This window comes from Bos mutus, chromosome 12 (assembly GCF_027580195.1).
Source record: "Bos mutus isolate GX-2022 chromosome 12, NWIPB_WYAK_1.1, whole genome shotgun sequence".
NCBI classification, from domain to species: domain Eukaryota; kingdom Metazoa; phylum Chordata; class Mammalia; order Artiodactyla; family Bovidae; genus Bos; species Bos mutus.
In genome coordinates this window covers 52,072,109-52,087,479 of record NC_091628.1, presented here as the reverse complement: position 1 = coordinate 52,087,479, position 15,371 = coordinate 52,072,109, and the positions used below count along the sequence as shown (strand labels likewise).

The 15,371-nt window shown below is 36.4% G+C and overlaps 1 protein-coding gene across 11 annotated transcripts in view; it reads left to right on the top strand.

The window, feature by feature from the left end:
• MYCBP2 (MYC binding protein 2) overlaps nucleotides 1–15,371 on the top strand; it is a 270,299-nt gene that overhangs the window by 247,576 nt on the left and 7,352 nt on the right. For all 11 annotated transcript variants that reach the window (XR_011466330.1, XM_070380616.1, XM_005891177.3 and 8 more), the window contains 10 exons: nucleotides 2,408–2,488; nucleotides 3,527–3,793; nucleotides 4,583–4,866; nucleotides 6,466–6,562; nucleotides 8,415–8,534; nucleotides 10,461–10,562; nucleotides 11,323–11,451; nucleotides 11,818–11,950; nucleotides 13,195–13,298; nucleotides 14,449–14,637. Coding sequence is in view for 10 of the 11 variants with exons in the window: in XM_070380616.1 (XP_070236717.1) it covers nucleotides 2,408–2,488; nucleotides 3,527–3,793; nucleotides 4,583–4,866; nucleotides 6,466–6,562; nucleotides 8,415–8,534; nucleotides 10,461–10,562; nucleotides 11,323–11,451; nucleotides 11,818–11,950; nucleotides 13,195–13,298; nucleotides 14,449–14,637 (1,506 nt within the window). In the remaining variant the exon portion in view is untranslated. The remainder of the gene's footprint in view (nucleotides 1–2,407; nucleotides 2,489–3,526; nucleotides 3,794–4,582; nucleotides 4,867–6,465; nucleotides 6,563–8,414; nucleotides 8,535–10,460; nucleotides 10,563–11,322; nucleotides 11,452–11,817; nucleotides 11,951–13,194; nucleotides 13,299–14,448; nucleotides 14,638–15,371) is intronic.

Below are 15,371 nucleotides of genomic sequence, written 5' to 3'. Positions count from 1 at the left end.
TGGAGAATTACATGCACTGTGTAGTCCATGGCGTCTCAAAGGGTCGGACACAACTGAGCGACTTTCACTTTCACTTTTTTCATGGTCTTAAATTTACTTAATAGTTTGAGAAGCTCTTTTGTAGTAACTTTGGAATTTTTCTTCATAGATAATCATATGGTCTTCAAAGAAAGCCAGTTTTACTTCTTTCTTTCCAATCTTGTGTTATTCTACTGACTAATACCTTCAGTTACCATGTTGAATAAAAGTCGTGAGATCACATATATTTGTCTTTTCTAGATTGGAAAAGGAAAATATTCAGTCTTTCACTGTAGATTTTTTGTAATTGTGCTTAGTCAGTTTGAGGATGTTCCTCGTTTATTGAGAATTTTTATCAGAATGGATTTCTTATATATTTCTCTTTTTTCATTTTCTTTTATTCAGTAAAATAACCATATATTGCTGTGTATATTAATCGATATGCAGTGTTTCCTTATATGTACTTTATTTTTGTTTAAAGAAGATGAGCTAGAGGAGTGATAACTGAGTGGCACAGTGTTTCTTTTAGGGTGGTAAAAATGCTTTAAAATTGACTGTGGTGATGGCTGCACTTATCTGTGCATGCATATAAACCATTAAATTATATACTTTAAATGAATGAATAATATGGTATGTGAACTATGTGTCAATACAGCTGCTTTTAAAAAGGAAAAAGCAAAATAAATTATGAAAGAAGTTAAAAGATCTCCCTGTCTAAAAGGAACTCATTTGTTAATGTGTATTCTAGCTATGTGTAGCACACAAACACACACAAAATTTATTCTACAAACTTACTCTCCTTAGTTTTCCAAGGAAACTGCAGTTACCCATTCTTTTTGAGTGAGCTTTGGTACTTCTGCCTTTCAAGTAATTTGCCCATTTCATCTGAGTTGCTGGATTTATTGGCATAAGTTGTTCATAATATACTCTTATCTTTAGACTCTATTGTGATGTATCTTCTTTTATTATATCATTCCAGCTGTTTGCTTTGGATTCAGTGTGTTCTTTTTCTGACTTCTTAAAGTCCTAATATGATGAGTTGAGGCCTTTCTTTTCTCATATAAGTAATGCTGTGATTTTCCTCTTAGCACTGCTTTAGTGTCACAGATTTGAGTATTGTTTTTTTCCATTTCATTCAATTCAAAATATTTTCTGACTTCGATTTTGATTTATCCTTCACTTCTGGGTAATTTACAAGTGTCTTATTTAATTTCTGAATATTGGGAGTTTTCCTGATAGCCTTGTATTGTTAATTTCTACTTTAATTCCTTTGTGGTCAAATGTGTGTGTGTATATATATATATAGTTGTATAATTTCATCACTTTTGAGGCTATTAAGACCTGAATTCTGGCTCATAGTAATGGTATAGTTTAGCGAATGTCCATGTGCACTTAAACGAATGTGAACTCTGCTGTTGTTGTTTGAAGAGTTCTACAAATGTGGTTAATTCAGTTGGTTGATAGTTTTATTCAGATCTGTAAGAACCTTGCTGATAGGTAAGGTTCATTGTTTTCTCATTTACTTGTATTAGGTACAGAAACAATTTGAAGTGTCCAACAATATGGATTTGTCAATTTAGATTTTAGTTCACCTGGTTGCCTATGTCAGCTCTCTAGTGGGCACCCAAAAATTACAGTTCTGTAGATTACCAGCTTTTCTCACTATTAAGGTGGGAGCAACATTCTCTTGTGGCTGTCTCTATCCTAAGAAAAGTGAAACCAAGAGTCATTTTCAATTCTAATACAAGGGTGCTTTGCCTCAGTTTTCTTACCTATAAAGCAGGCAGAACATCAAACCCCTTATGGGGTCTTTCTGAAGATTAAATAAGGTTGTGTGTATATGTATACTTATATCTGTTTGTATATTTATCTACCACTTAAAACAGTGTCCTACACGTGATAGGCACTATAAAACTTCAGCCTTCTTATGTCTTCTTGTGATAGGTTTCTTTGTTTACAGTCAGTGTTGGAATAACTTAAGACCACCATTATCAGAGAGTGTTGTTAGGATACTTCCTTTCTAACCAAATGTCATTTTCCTGAGTTGCTCTTCTAATAACCAAATATAGGATATGAACTAATAGTGTTCACAGTTTAGAAATAGATTTAAACGAACTGACACAAATTGACTAGATTATAAAGAAATCCATGAAGCAAACTTCTCTGGATTTCTTAAAGTCAGAAATTTTGTCCTTTTTATGGTCACATTAGCCAATAGTGATTTCTTCAAACTTTTTATCCTTCTTTTTAGTGTTATAGATCTCAATTTAAAATGAATTCACCTTGTAAAGATACCTGTATAATTACTTATCAAGACATTTCAAAATGTTGAGTATATGAGTTTTATTAAAAGAGCCTGCTTCCTTTTCTTCCCCTTTTGTATCTAAAGGCAACATCAGACGCTGACCTGAAAGAACATATGGTTGGAATCATCTTCAGCAGGAGTAAACTGACTAACCTACAGAAACAGGTTGGTCAGTAGTCATTTCACAATCTCCATCAGTTTTGTTTGTTTTTAGGGTGTAAAGCATTTTCCAAAATTTATGGGGGCTTTTTTATGCTGACTCTTTTATAGGTCCTGCAGAATGTGTCTGCCTTTTTCTAGAGAGGAAGGAGTATGTTGGCATACCTGCATCACTTTAAAGACTTTGTTATCAATGTTAACTTTCTTACCTTGCCGCTCTTTGTTTTTCTCATTTTCAGGTAGATTGTTTCATTTTGGTGTCAAATACCCAGTTATATCAGATTTCATTTACATTTCCTGTGTTCCTTTCCCCTTTGTTTTTTTGTTTGTTGTTGTTTTTTAAAATTATTCTGCTGAGCAGTTATAATGTTAACTAAACCAGTGTTAGATATTTCTAATTATCACAAGATGGCATAGTAGCACTAGATCATTCATGTAATGGGAATTCACTTTGGGAATACCTAAGTAACATAAAATCAGCCCTTTCCAAGTCACATAAAATACTGACTTTTGAATTAGGTTGTAAATTGGCCCACTATTTTAACTTTAAACACCTTAAGTCTTTTTTAAATAAATCACATAAATTTATTTGTGCTTTATCTTTTTAACAGCATTTTATTGACTTGTAGAAGCTACCAGTTGTAAAATGTGCTGTTTTTTTCTGTCACTAAAAAAAAGAAAATTGCTGCCAATTAAATTATGAATTGTATCAATTACAAATCACATTATGAATAGAAATATGGGGGAAAAGATGCCTTAGAAGTGATTAAATATGGTGATTTGTTTTCATTTCATGTCTTAAACCACAGGCAGGGGAATTGGTAACCAGTATAGCATTCATTTCTATACTAATTGATTTAAATACTCAGGTTTTTAATTGTCGTTTTCCTTAATTGTTTTTAAGATGTGTTAAGAGAATGGTATGATGGAGAATTAACTGGAAGGAAGAGTATTAAATTGAGTATCAACTAATATCCTTTTTTTTTTTTAATTAAACCTTACAAATAAACACTTTTACATTTTCTTTATGTTGCCCTTGAACAGGTGTGTGCTCACATCGTCCAGGCCATTCGCATGGAAGCCACCAGAGTCCGCGAGGAATGGGAACATGCCATATCAAGCAAAGAAAATGCCAATTCCCAGCCCAATGATGAAGACGCCTCCTCTGACGCCTACTGCTTCGAGCTGCTCTCCATGGTCCTGGCCTTGAGCGGCTCCAACGTGGGCCGGCAGTACTTGGCCCAGCAGCTGACTCTACTCCAGGACCTCTTCTCTCTGCTCCACACTGCCTCCCCACGCGTCCAGAGACAGGTGACTGGCACATCTCCTACCTGGAAGCTTATTTTGTTACTTTCTATTTTTAATTAATTTGTTTATTTTATATAGAGGATGGTTACTTTACAATATTGTGATGGTTTTTTCCATACATCAACATGAATCGGCCACAGGTATACATGTTTGAAACATTGTTAAAAATTATTCTAACAAAGAGAATCAATGTTTTTTTTTGGCGGGAGGGGGTTGGTTGGTTTGTTTGTTATAGCATATTTTGATTTTTGGATTGTATTTTAACCCCATGTTTTTCTTTTTGACTCATTATAGTGAGATATGGAAGAACAAAATATGTTCCATTTTAGTGCTATTGTGATAAATAGTATTCCGCTACTCAGCCTTATTACTGTAAAATATATAATGACCAAGTAAGAGATGTGTTTTTTTCTTGCTGCCCTGGAGTGGTAGTCATATGAGAAATTAAATCAAGCTTAAATCATTTCTCTGTCCTCAAAACTTTTGAAGTCATAGAATGGCAGCTGGACTCAAAAAAAAAGAATACTTTAAATAAAACACGAATCTTTTTTCAAAAAATTGAAGTATAGCTGATTAACAACGTTGTGTTAGTTTCAGGTGGACAGCAAAGAGATTCAGTCACATGTACATGTTATCTATTCTTTTTCAAGTTATTTTCCCATTTAGGCTATTACAGAATATTGAGCAGAGTTCCCTGTGCTATACAGTAGGTTGGTTATCTATTTCAAATATAGCTGTGTGTATATGTCAATCCCAAATCTTTAAATAGAATTCTCTTATTTTTCATACCAGGTGACCTCCTTACTAAGACGAGTTTTGCCTGAAGTGACCCCTAACCGTCTGGCCAGCATTATAGGAGTCAAGTCTCTCCCGCCAGCAGATATCAGTGACATTATTCACTCAACAGAGAAAGGAGATTGGAATAAGCTAGGTATCTTGGACATGTTTCTAGGATGCATTGCCAAAGCACTCACAGTACAGCTAAAAGCCAAAGGAACCACCATCACAGGAACAGCTGGTACCTCCGTGGGCAAAGGAGTGACAACAGTCACCCTCCCGATGATTTTCAATTCCAGGTGGGTCACTGTATCTGTTTTGGTACAAAAATAGAACGGAGTGAGCTACTGTTTGAAGGTTTCAGACACTTCAGATTCTACCTTGTTTGCGTATTTACCAGAAATAGAAGCCATAAATGACTGACCTGTGTATGAAAAAGAATGCTGTGTATAATAAAAGTGTCTTTTCAAATTAGTGGAGAAAGAAAAATTTGCTGAGCATATGATGTTAGAATACTTCCCAAGTCAAAACAAAAAACTATAGACTCTCTCACCATGTTCACAGTAAACTTGAGATCAACTGAAACTTCACATATTTTTGCTTTTAAACTCTACTAGGACAAATTATAGAACATTTTTATAATCATCAATTTGAGAAGACGTCCTTAAGTAAAACACAGAACCTGAAGTAACGGGAAAAGACTCAGAGGCTTGGCTACATAAAAGTGAAAGTTGTTTGTTTTTAAAATACAAACAACTGACTTGGAAAAAAATATTTAACAGTTAGTAGGCAATGAATTATTAGTCATAATATTAGAAGAATGACTACAAATCAATGAAAAAACAACCAATACAGATTTCTGACAAGAATAGTCAGTTCAGAGAAGAGAAATTAACAAATGCCAGGACTTCCCTGGTGATGCAGTAGTTAAGAATCCACCTTCCAATGCAGAGGACGTGGGTTCAATCCCTGGTCAGGGAGCTAAGATCCCACATGCCGCTGGGCAACTACTAAGCCTGCGAGCAGCAACTGCAAACCCATGTGCTCTGGAGCCCACGTGCCACAATGACAGAGAAGACTGTGTGCCACATCTCAGAGTCCATGTGCCGCATCCAAGACCCAATACAGCCAAAAATAATTACAAGTGTTAAAAAAATTACCAATGCCGATAAATAAAAGGTACTTCAGTGGTAGTCAGAGAAATGTAGATTAAAACAATAGTGAAATATCTTTGCATTCGCGTAACTGACGTCTAAATTGCTAAAACCTTTTGCTAAATAGTTTGATAGCATCAGTCTATTTAAAATATGCATATCCTTTGACCTACCAGTTTTACTTCTGTAGAACTGTTTCTCTCAAAAAATGTTCATACATGTACACAAAGATATTGTAGAGGACTGTTTGATACAGAATTGTATATAACAGCAGAAGATTAAGGACATCTGGAATAATGCTAGAGAAAGAGCCAGTTCATGACATTAAGCGCCAGAATGTTATAAGTGTATCACTTCCTTCACCTGGATAGTCTTGCCAGGGGAAAAAATGTGAGCTAAACTAAACTGTGGTAAATTAGCCATGTAGTTGACATTCTGGTGCAAGCTCTTATCTTTATGTGGACTGGTAACAAATAGTTTGTGGATCTATTTTGAATGGTACTGTTCTAAAAGATGCATGCAAAAATAATGTTTGATATTTATAGTAATAAACAATGAAATACTTGAAAGGGAACATAATCAGAATAGCTACTCTCTTAGAGTTGAAGAGATAGATTATGAGTAATATTGTGATTAATTTTCTTTTAAAATGCCCTAACCAGTTGAATCATTTTAAATAAGTTTTTGACTTATTCATTTGTAACTACTACTGATTGGTTTACAAATGCTGACTTTTCTTTGCAGTTACATCCGTCGAGGTGAGAGTCATTGGTGGATGAAGGGCTCCACTCCTACCCAGATCTCAGAGATCATCATTAAACTTGTTAAGGATATGGCCGCAGTAAGTTCCCAGTAGAAACGTGATTAACAAAACAAGTAGCGTAATCATTCTACTGAATTGTTAGGACGACATTCATGTTATTTTGCCTCATTCACAAGCTCTGTTTGTAAGTTCACTGTTGCACCCTTTGTCTTTTCAGTTGGTAAAAATTTTTCCTTTTGTGTAAACTGTGTGCATTTCAAGCTTCCCAATTAATTTGCTTGAGAAATATTTCCGTAAGTCTTCCAAGACTTAAAGCTTAAAAAACAAAGTATACTGTTTGAACCCTACAAAGCAGTCTGAGTCCAAGACTCTAGACAAGAAAGGGCCTTTTTCAGTGTGAAGCTTTCTCAGTCTTCCGTTGTCATGGTTTACTGAATGTCCTGTACTGCTGTCCAGGTTTTACTTTTGTGGGGAGATCCAGGAGTGTGGAGGAAAGGTAATTACTTCTCAGGGTGCCTGGCTCTTGTACTTCCAGGAGTCCAGCCCGAAGAGGGCAGGACACTGTGGATGGTAGATCCTGAGAGGTGGAGTAAACGGCAAGCATTTTGGAGGAAGAGAAATTGAAATTGGAGCTGTCCCTTTAACAACTGCTAGCACATGGATATGAGATTAGTAAGCATGTTCTGGGAAAAAATGAAGTTCTATCACATTTCCAGCAGCATGGACATTTCCTCAGTGGGAGAAATGGAGAATGTTTTCAGTTCTCAAGTAGGCTTTTTGAGTATGTTCACTGGATGAACATATGTAGGAAGGATGTTTGGGAATACCAAAATTCTATAGTAGTGACATGTTGGTTTTCAGTAAAAATCAAGTCAGCGAATTAATGTAATTGTAATTTAAATCCATTTATGCTCTTGGGTTCCAGTAGTACTCCTCTAAAGCAAATCAGCTTAGATGTATGAGTTCTATGTTAAATAACAGGGTTTCTTGATCAAAATGTCTCAGTCATAGACACCTTAGTGTTTGTTATGTTTTTATCTAAATGTAAGGTGAAATGCCCTTGAATTCTGTAGGAAAAAAGTTCAGTTCAGTTCAGTCGCTCAGTTGTGTCCAACTCTTTGCAAACCCATGAACTGCAGCACGCCAGGCCTCCCTGTCCATCACCACCTCCCGGAGTTTACTCAAACTCATGTCCATTGAGTCGGTGATGCCATCTAGCCATCTTATCCTCTGTCGTGCCCTTCTCCTCCTGCCCCCAGTCCCTCCCAGCATCAGGATCTTTCCCAGTGAGTTAACTCTTCGCATGAGGTGGCCAAAGTATTGGAGTTTCAGCTTCAGCGTCAGTCCTTCCAATGAACACCCAGGACTGATCTCTTTTAGAATGGACTGGTTGGATCTCCTTGCAGTCCAAGGGACTCTCAAGAGTCTTCTCCAACACCACAGTTCAAAAGCATCAGTTCTTCGGCACTCAGCCTTCTTCACAGTCCTACTCTCACATCCATACATGACCACAGGAAAAACCATAGCCTTGACTAGACAAACCTTTGTTGGCAAAGTAATGTCTCTGCTTTTGAATATGCTATCTAGGTTGGTCATAACTTTCCTTTCAAGGAGTAAGCATCTTTTAATTTCATGGCTGTAATCACCATCTTCAATGATTTTGGAGCCCAAAAACATAGTCTGACACTGTTTCCACTGTTTCCCCATCTTGGGAACCTAAATTTTTACATACTTTTCTTTTGAATCATCTAAATAGTAATAAGAGGTTGAGTTTATAATATGGTTGTGAAGGATTTTTAAAGTATGTCCTTTGATCTAAAATTCTACTAGCAAAGTTTCCTGTTTGGTGAGGGATGGTAAAAGAATAGAATTTTCTGCTTTGATTCTACCTGTCTGGTTGCTTATCACATTATTCTGTCTTGGTCATTAGGGTCATTTGTCAGAAGCGTGGTCAAGAGTGACAAAAAATGCCATTGCGGAAACCATCATTGCCCTGACCAAGATGGAGGAGGAATTCAGATCTCCAGTGAGGTGTATTGCAACAACTAGGGTAGGTTTCCTTGATTTGGTCTGTATTGTTGTTGCCTGTTCTTTTTCCTTATAGGTTTAAACAAATTTAAATCAATAAGTCAGCTTAATTTACTTTTTAAAAAAATTTACTTTATTGAATAGAGTTGATTTATAATGTGTTAATTTCTACTCCGATTCACATATAAATATATTCTTTTTCATACTCTTTTTCCATTACGGTTTATCCCAGGACATTGAATATAGTTCCCTGTACTATACAGTAGGACTTTGCTGCTACCAGTTCTCTGTATAATAGTTGGGATCTACTAATCTCAAGTTCCCAATCCATCCCTTCCCCACCTGCTTCACTTTTTTTTTCATATCAAATATTGTATTTATTGAAAAAGTATGAAGGGTTTTTTTGTATTACAAGCTAAGTATAGTAATTTTTAATATTCACTGTTAGGTGTTCTTTGTCATTTGTTTTTGTTATTTTTAAGGGAGCTAAGGATATACATCCCTCATAGCTCCACTTGGTAAAGAATCTGCCTGCAATATGGGAGACCTGGGTTCAATCCCTGGGTTGGGAAGATCCCCTGGAGAAGGGAATCCCACTCCAGTATTCTGGCCTGGAGAATTCCATAGACTGTATAGTCCATGGGGTCGCAAAGAGTTGGACACAACTGAGCGACTTTCATTCACTATTTATTCAAGGATTTTGTAAAGGATATACTGGTTTTGTATTACCTATATGTCAGTGTACTATGTTTCTAATGATATTTCCTGATAACTTTAGTATCAGTGTGACACTGTGATAGACTGAGATCCTTTAAAGACAAGACCCCTACCTGCTTCTTCCGTAATAACTCAGTTGTCCTAAAATAGAGCCGTATGGCCTACTTACTGAATGTGTAGGCCTTACTTTTAAAAAACAGAAAGTGTGCGCAGGGCACAGTGGGGCAGAGTCTCTTAGGAAGTGAGATTGCATCCTTCAAATGAGAGATCTACTGTAGATTTTAACCTACCTAGTATCATGTCCCATACACTTCCAAACGAAATTTGACATTTCCTTGAAGCAGGGTAATGTGACAGCATTAGGAAGAAGTAAAAACTGGTAGAAAATGCCTAAGCTAATCCTCAGAAGTCTGAAAAATAAGATACATTGTTTTTCCCTTGGGCAGAAAAAGCCAGTTGATGCCACGTTGCCAGTGAGTGTGACTCTGGGACCTTTTCCCAACACATAGGCTGCACAGGTTCTGATGTTTGCTCTCACCTTTCTCATTGCACACTTTTCTTCTGGTTTTTCTTTCCCTGCTTTTCTTCTCTCTTTACTCCATATCCAGTGACACTCATTTGCACTTCTCAGCGTTGAAACATTTGAGTCATTTTCTATTTTTCAGTAGTGAAGTAATATTCTATATAAAAATAAAACTTACACTTTAAGCCTCAGAAAATTCTAAATTATATTTGAGGACAGTCTTCTAAACCTTGTAAGATGTTGACTTATTCCTGACAAAGTGTATCAAGCCTGGCACTAGGCTGTTATGTGCGTACAGAGATTTCTGAGAATCCCTTACTACCCCACTTCTTATGGGACTGAAAAATTCAACAGCCCTTTCTCCCACCTTCCTTGGAATTCATTGCCACTACATGGAAAAATTTATAGGAGACACTGGTATATTAAGTATATAAATTTATGTATTGATACACTGTTTACACATTAGAATATTAAGGGGTAATTTTATATGTCAGAAAGACAACAGAGTGGTTCATCTGAGCAAGTCGTTTATTCAGTATGTTTGCGTTCCTACTGTGAACCTGGCACACACAGTGGTGGGCGTGTGTGCCTGCTGCCACATCAGGAAGACCCGAGTACCTCTGGGGACCTCACGTCCGGCTAACATTGCTTAGCCGTGGCAGTCCGTGTCCTCTAAGTCGGTGGTATAACCGCGTTTCCTTTCACCAGCTCTGGCTTGCTCTGGCCTCGCTGTGTGTTCTTGACCAGGACCATGTCGACCGCCTCTCCTCAGGGAGATGGATGGGAAAGGATGGACAGCAGAAACAAATGGTAAGATCAGAGTTACTTTATACAAATCTAGCTTGTTTTTCTTTATACTAAGCTTTAGCCTAGCTTTACTCCACGTGTCAAAATGCACAATTAGTGGAACTCTTGAAAAATTGCATCACATGGCCCAAGTTCATCTCACAAGTCTCTGCAGTTGGGGTTTCCTCTTCATGGTATATCAGGGAATTTAATTATGTTGAGAAAACTTCTCCTTTCTTCTCTGAGTCATGTTTGCATCTTATCAAAAGTTGGTTTTAGCCAGACTCTGATTCTGTATCTAGATTTTGTACTAAAATGTCTTATGAGATGAAGGAAATAAAGCAGTAAGAGAGCAACATGAGATGCAATTTATTCACAAATGTACTTAGAGTTTGTGAAGTATCCCTTGCTTCCCCAGAAGGAAAAACTTTATATAGGCCCTTTAAACATTTCCTTAACATTCATGTGTCAAAAATGCATTATTTATTCATTTAGCATATAGAATGTTTGAATGTAACAGGAGAAATTTTCTTAAGTCTCTAAAAAAAAGTATAATGATTATTTTGTACATCACTGAACATACGTAGCCCATTAATCATGGATTTGGGGATTTTTTATAGTTAAGTACATTTGCCATAATTCTGTTTAACATTCAAATTCTAAATTCTTATAAGAGTTCAGAGTAACAATCTGATCCTGTTGTAAATAAATCACATTCAGGGTGTATGAGTATTTAAGCCTTTCTGGTTAATCTGCTGTAACATATGGAAATGTCCTTTTCTAGCCAATGTGTGATAACCATGATGATGGTGAAACTGCAGCAATCATTTTGTGCAATGTATGTGGAAACCTATGTACTGACTGTGACAGATTCCTTCATCTTCATCGGCGAACCAAAACTCATCAAAGACAGGTGACGATTTCTGCATTTACATGTATAACAGTGTCTGGAACATAAAATATATTCAGTGAGAAATAAAAGTGGGAAAGAGAATTGGTGTCATGGGGAAGAAAAATGGACCTTGGAATCAAAGACCTTGGTGGAATTCCCAGCTGTCTCATTTACCAACTGTGTCAATCAAGAATGTCGTCTAATCTCTGAGACTTGGTTTCCACATTTATAAAAAATGAGGTGGTTGTGAAGGTTAACGAGAAGACTAGAAATACCTAAAGTTTCTTAGAGTGCCTAATAAATTATTCATTATTGCATAATTAAATTTTATACATCTTCTTTGAGAGTGATAAATTTATTTCCCTCTTTTTTTTAATGATACTATAGGTCTTCAAGGAAGAAGAAGAAGCTATAAAGGTTGACCTTCATGAAGGTTGTGGCAGAACCAAACTGTTCTGGTTGATGGCATTAGCAGATTCTAAAACAATGAAGGCAATGGTGGAATTCCGAGAACATACAGGTAAACAGATTTAGGACTGAATCATGCCTAGCAAGTAGAGTGAACCATCCCTACTGATTATGGTTCAACTAGATGTTGGTTTAATTTAATCATTTAATGTGAATAATTTTGAGTGTTTCCTGATAAGTGATTATGACAGCATTGATCACCATCTATATTTTTATATCAGTGTTCTATATTATAAACTAGCTGTGCGACCTTGAGCAAGTCATTTTATCTGAAACATGAATTTTTCATTTTGATTTTTTTTAACTTTTTTCATCTTTTGATTTTTTTCTGGAGTATTCTCAGCTTAAAGGTACATTGAATCTTAGAAATTCCCGATTTTCAGCACCTCTTTAGTCTGCTGTTTTTCTGACTGACACAAATTTCTAATTTTGGTGTTAGGCATAAATCTGACAAATTTAAATATGAATAACTTTTCATGCTCCAAGAGCATAGTCTTTTTTTCTCTCACTGCTGGTTTTTTTCCACCTATTATTCCTCCATATAATATATATTACATTAGTAACTGTTCTAGTGTTTGAACCATCCTTGTAATTATGATATAAACTGTTCATTTAAAAATATATTTTCTATAAATATTGCTAAATTCAGTTATTGTATTTAGATTTTTATACAATATTTATGTTTTATAATGAGCTTGGTCTGTATTTTTCAAATCTTGTTTTCTTTCCTTTTGTTCTCTTATGGATTCTGTTCCTTCTTCAGCTATTTCAAATAGATTTAAATTCCTTTCAGATTGCTCTGTTACCTTAAGTTCTCTGGGAATTTTTCTGTTATTCACATTTCATATCTTCTGGTAATAGTTTTTCTCTATATCTTATAATATTGTTGCTGGGAAAGGTACGTGAATGATTTCTCTTTCTTCCAAGTATTTTTATGTAATTTTTGTTATATTTTGTCTGATATTATGGTCTTACAATGAGGGATCTGACCATAGCTGCTCGACCTGCTGTCTTGACTAGTCTATTTCTGTGGTAAAGTATAAATAAATCAGTTAATAATTTATTTGGCTTCAGATAGCTCTTCAGTTTCTTATCCTTTTGTGTGTGTGTGATTATTTGCTTTGTAATTAGGGCAGCTTACAACCATTCGGCTACAAAACTGCCAGGCTGATTTCTCAATGACAGCAAGTGATACATTCCTGGTTTGCTTTTTTTTTTTTTTCTTTCAACTAGTTATAGTAAAATATGTAGAAAACATATGCTTAAGGAGGATTTTTCTTTTCTGCTTGCACCTAGGAAAACCCACCACAAGTAGCTCGGAGGCATGCCGTTTCTGTGGCTCCAGGAGCGGAACGGAGTTGTCTGCTGTTGGCAGTGTTTGCTCCGATGCAGACTGCCAGGTGCGTGTGGCGTCAGGCCATCACAGTGAGGAGGAGCTTGCTTACGTGTTCCCTCATGACACCTTCACTTGGTATAAGTGGGAGTTGGAGCTCGGAATCACTTTCGTTTTCTAAATTAGCATATTACCCATGTCAAGAGTTGGGTGTGTTACCAAAGCTGGAGAATGATCAGTAAAAGCCCTCAAACCCAAAGCAATCTCTTTTATGTTTCCCAGCTGTCACCATTGTATATATTTAAAATTTTCTTCTGTGCTGCTGCTGCTGCTGCTGAGTCGCTTCAGTCGTGTCCGACTCTGTGTGACCCTGTAGACGGCAGCCCACCAGGCTCCCCTGTCCCTGGGATTCTCCAGGCAAGAACACTGGAGTGGGTTGCCATTTCCTTCTCCAATGCAGGAAAGTGAAAGTGAAGTCGCTCAGTCGTGTCCGACTCTTAGCGACCCCATGGACTGCAGCCCACCAGGCTCCTCCGTCCATGGGATTTTCCAGGCAAGAGTACTGGAGTGGGGTGCCATAGATCTATGGGCTGCATTACACATTTTATTTGTTTCCTTGAATTTGTTTAAGCCTAAACATCTATATAAGTCCCATGCTATCTAAATACTTTGATTATTCACTTTAGTTAACAAGAATTTGGATAAAGTCCGGATAATGAAAGATGCCTGTATTTTTTGTAATCCCCATTTTAATGAAGGGTAGTTGGTTGGCAAACCACTCCAGTATTCTTGACTGGGAAATCTCATGGACAGAGGAGCTTGGCGGGCTATAGTCCATGGGGTCGCAAAGAGTCAGACATGACTGAGTGACTTAACATGCACACAGTTGGTGATTGGATAATTGTCAGGAATTGTTTTTTTAACTTCCTGGCTATGCATGATAACAAATAGACTAAACTTGCAGTTCAGTTTTTAATCAGCTTTCCCTTTATATGGAGTAAAATTTTTTTTAATCACATTAAAAGAAAAATAAACTTTGTTAATCCTAAGTTATATTCAAGCAGAGAATAAAAATAACTACTTTGTGGTTATTTAACCTTATATCTGTTTCCTCTGGGAAAGTATCTTAGGAAATTAACATATTGGATATAATTTACCAGGCTGTTTGCCTTTTTTTAATATATTTTCTGTGCCGTATTATAATTCACCTTTAACAGGAGTATGCTAAGATAGCCTGTAGCAAGACCCACCCTTGTGGCCATCCATGTGGAGGTGTTAAAAACGAAGAGCACTGTCTGCCCTGTCTACACGGCTGTGATAAAAATGCCACCACCCTGAAGCAGGACGCCGATGACATGTGCATGATCTGTTTCACGGAAGCACTCTCGGCCGCGCCAGCCATTCAGGTTGTCTGTGCTTGTAAAGCATTAAGTGTCTAGATTTTTCAGTAAGAAATATAAATATACTCATCAAGTAAAGAAGTGATTGACTCTCTTATAATTGGGTGAAACTGTCCCACTAATGTCTACCAGTTTCTTAAAGAGCAAATGCTCTTTTTGTTCTGTGTCCATGTTGTACACTGAGCTTTTATCTGTGGTTTGTATGAGCCTGTATAGTCAAGTGAATGTCTAAAGTGTTCATAAGGGAGAAAAAAAATAATTATTCAATAGCTTCTCTCTTCTTAATTTCCAAAATTCAGCATGGCATTTTACAGCATTATGTAATTGATCTGTGCATAATAATACATACCTCTATATATAATGTATATACATACATCTGTAATATACTAGTAATATTATGGAAGTTACAATTTGCTCAGTAAGATTTTCATTAACATTTACTGGTTGTTTGTTTATATGTTCAGTTCTTGTGACTCTAAGACAATGAGTATTCTCAAAAACAAATCTTAAATTTTTTAATCAATAGTTTCTTCTTCTTCCTAAGAGGTACAAAACTGAATATTTCTCATTTCTCCCTAACCCAGCTTACTGTCTATAAGGTGATATTGATACATAAATAATGAAAATTGGGAGAAGCTGAAGATCTTGTTCGTAATGTCCCATGAATAACAGAAGGCTGGAATTTCATTCTACTAAATTTCTAGATTTTTCTCTTACCTGCTCTAAGTAGCAGCCTACAC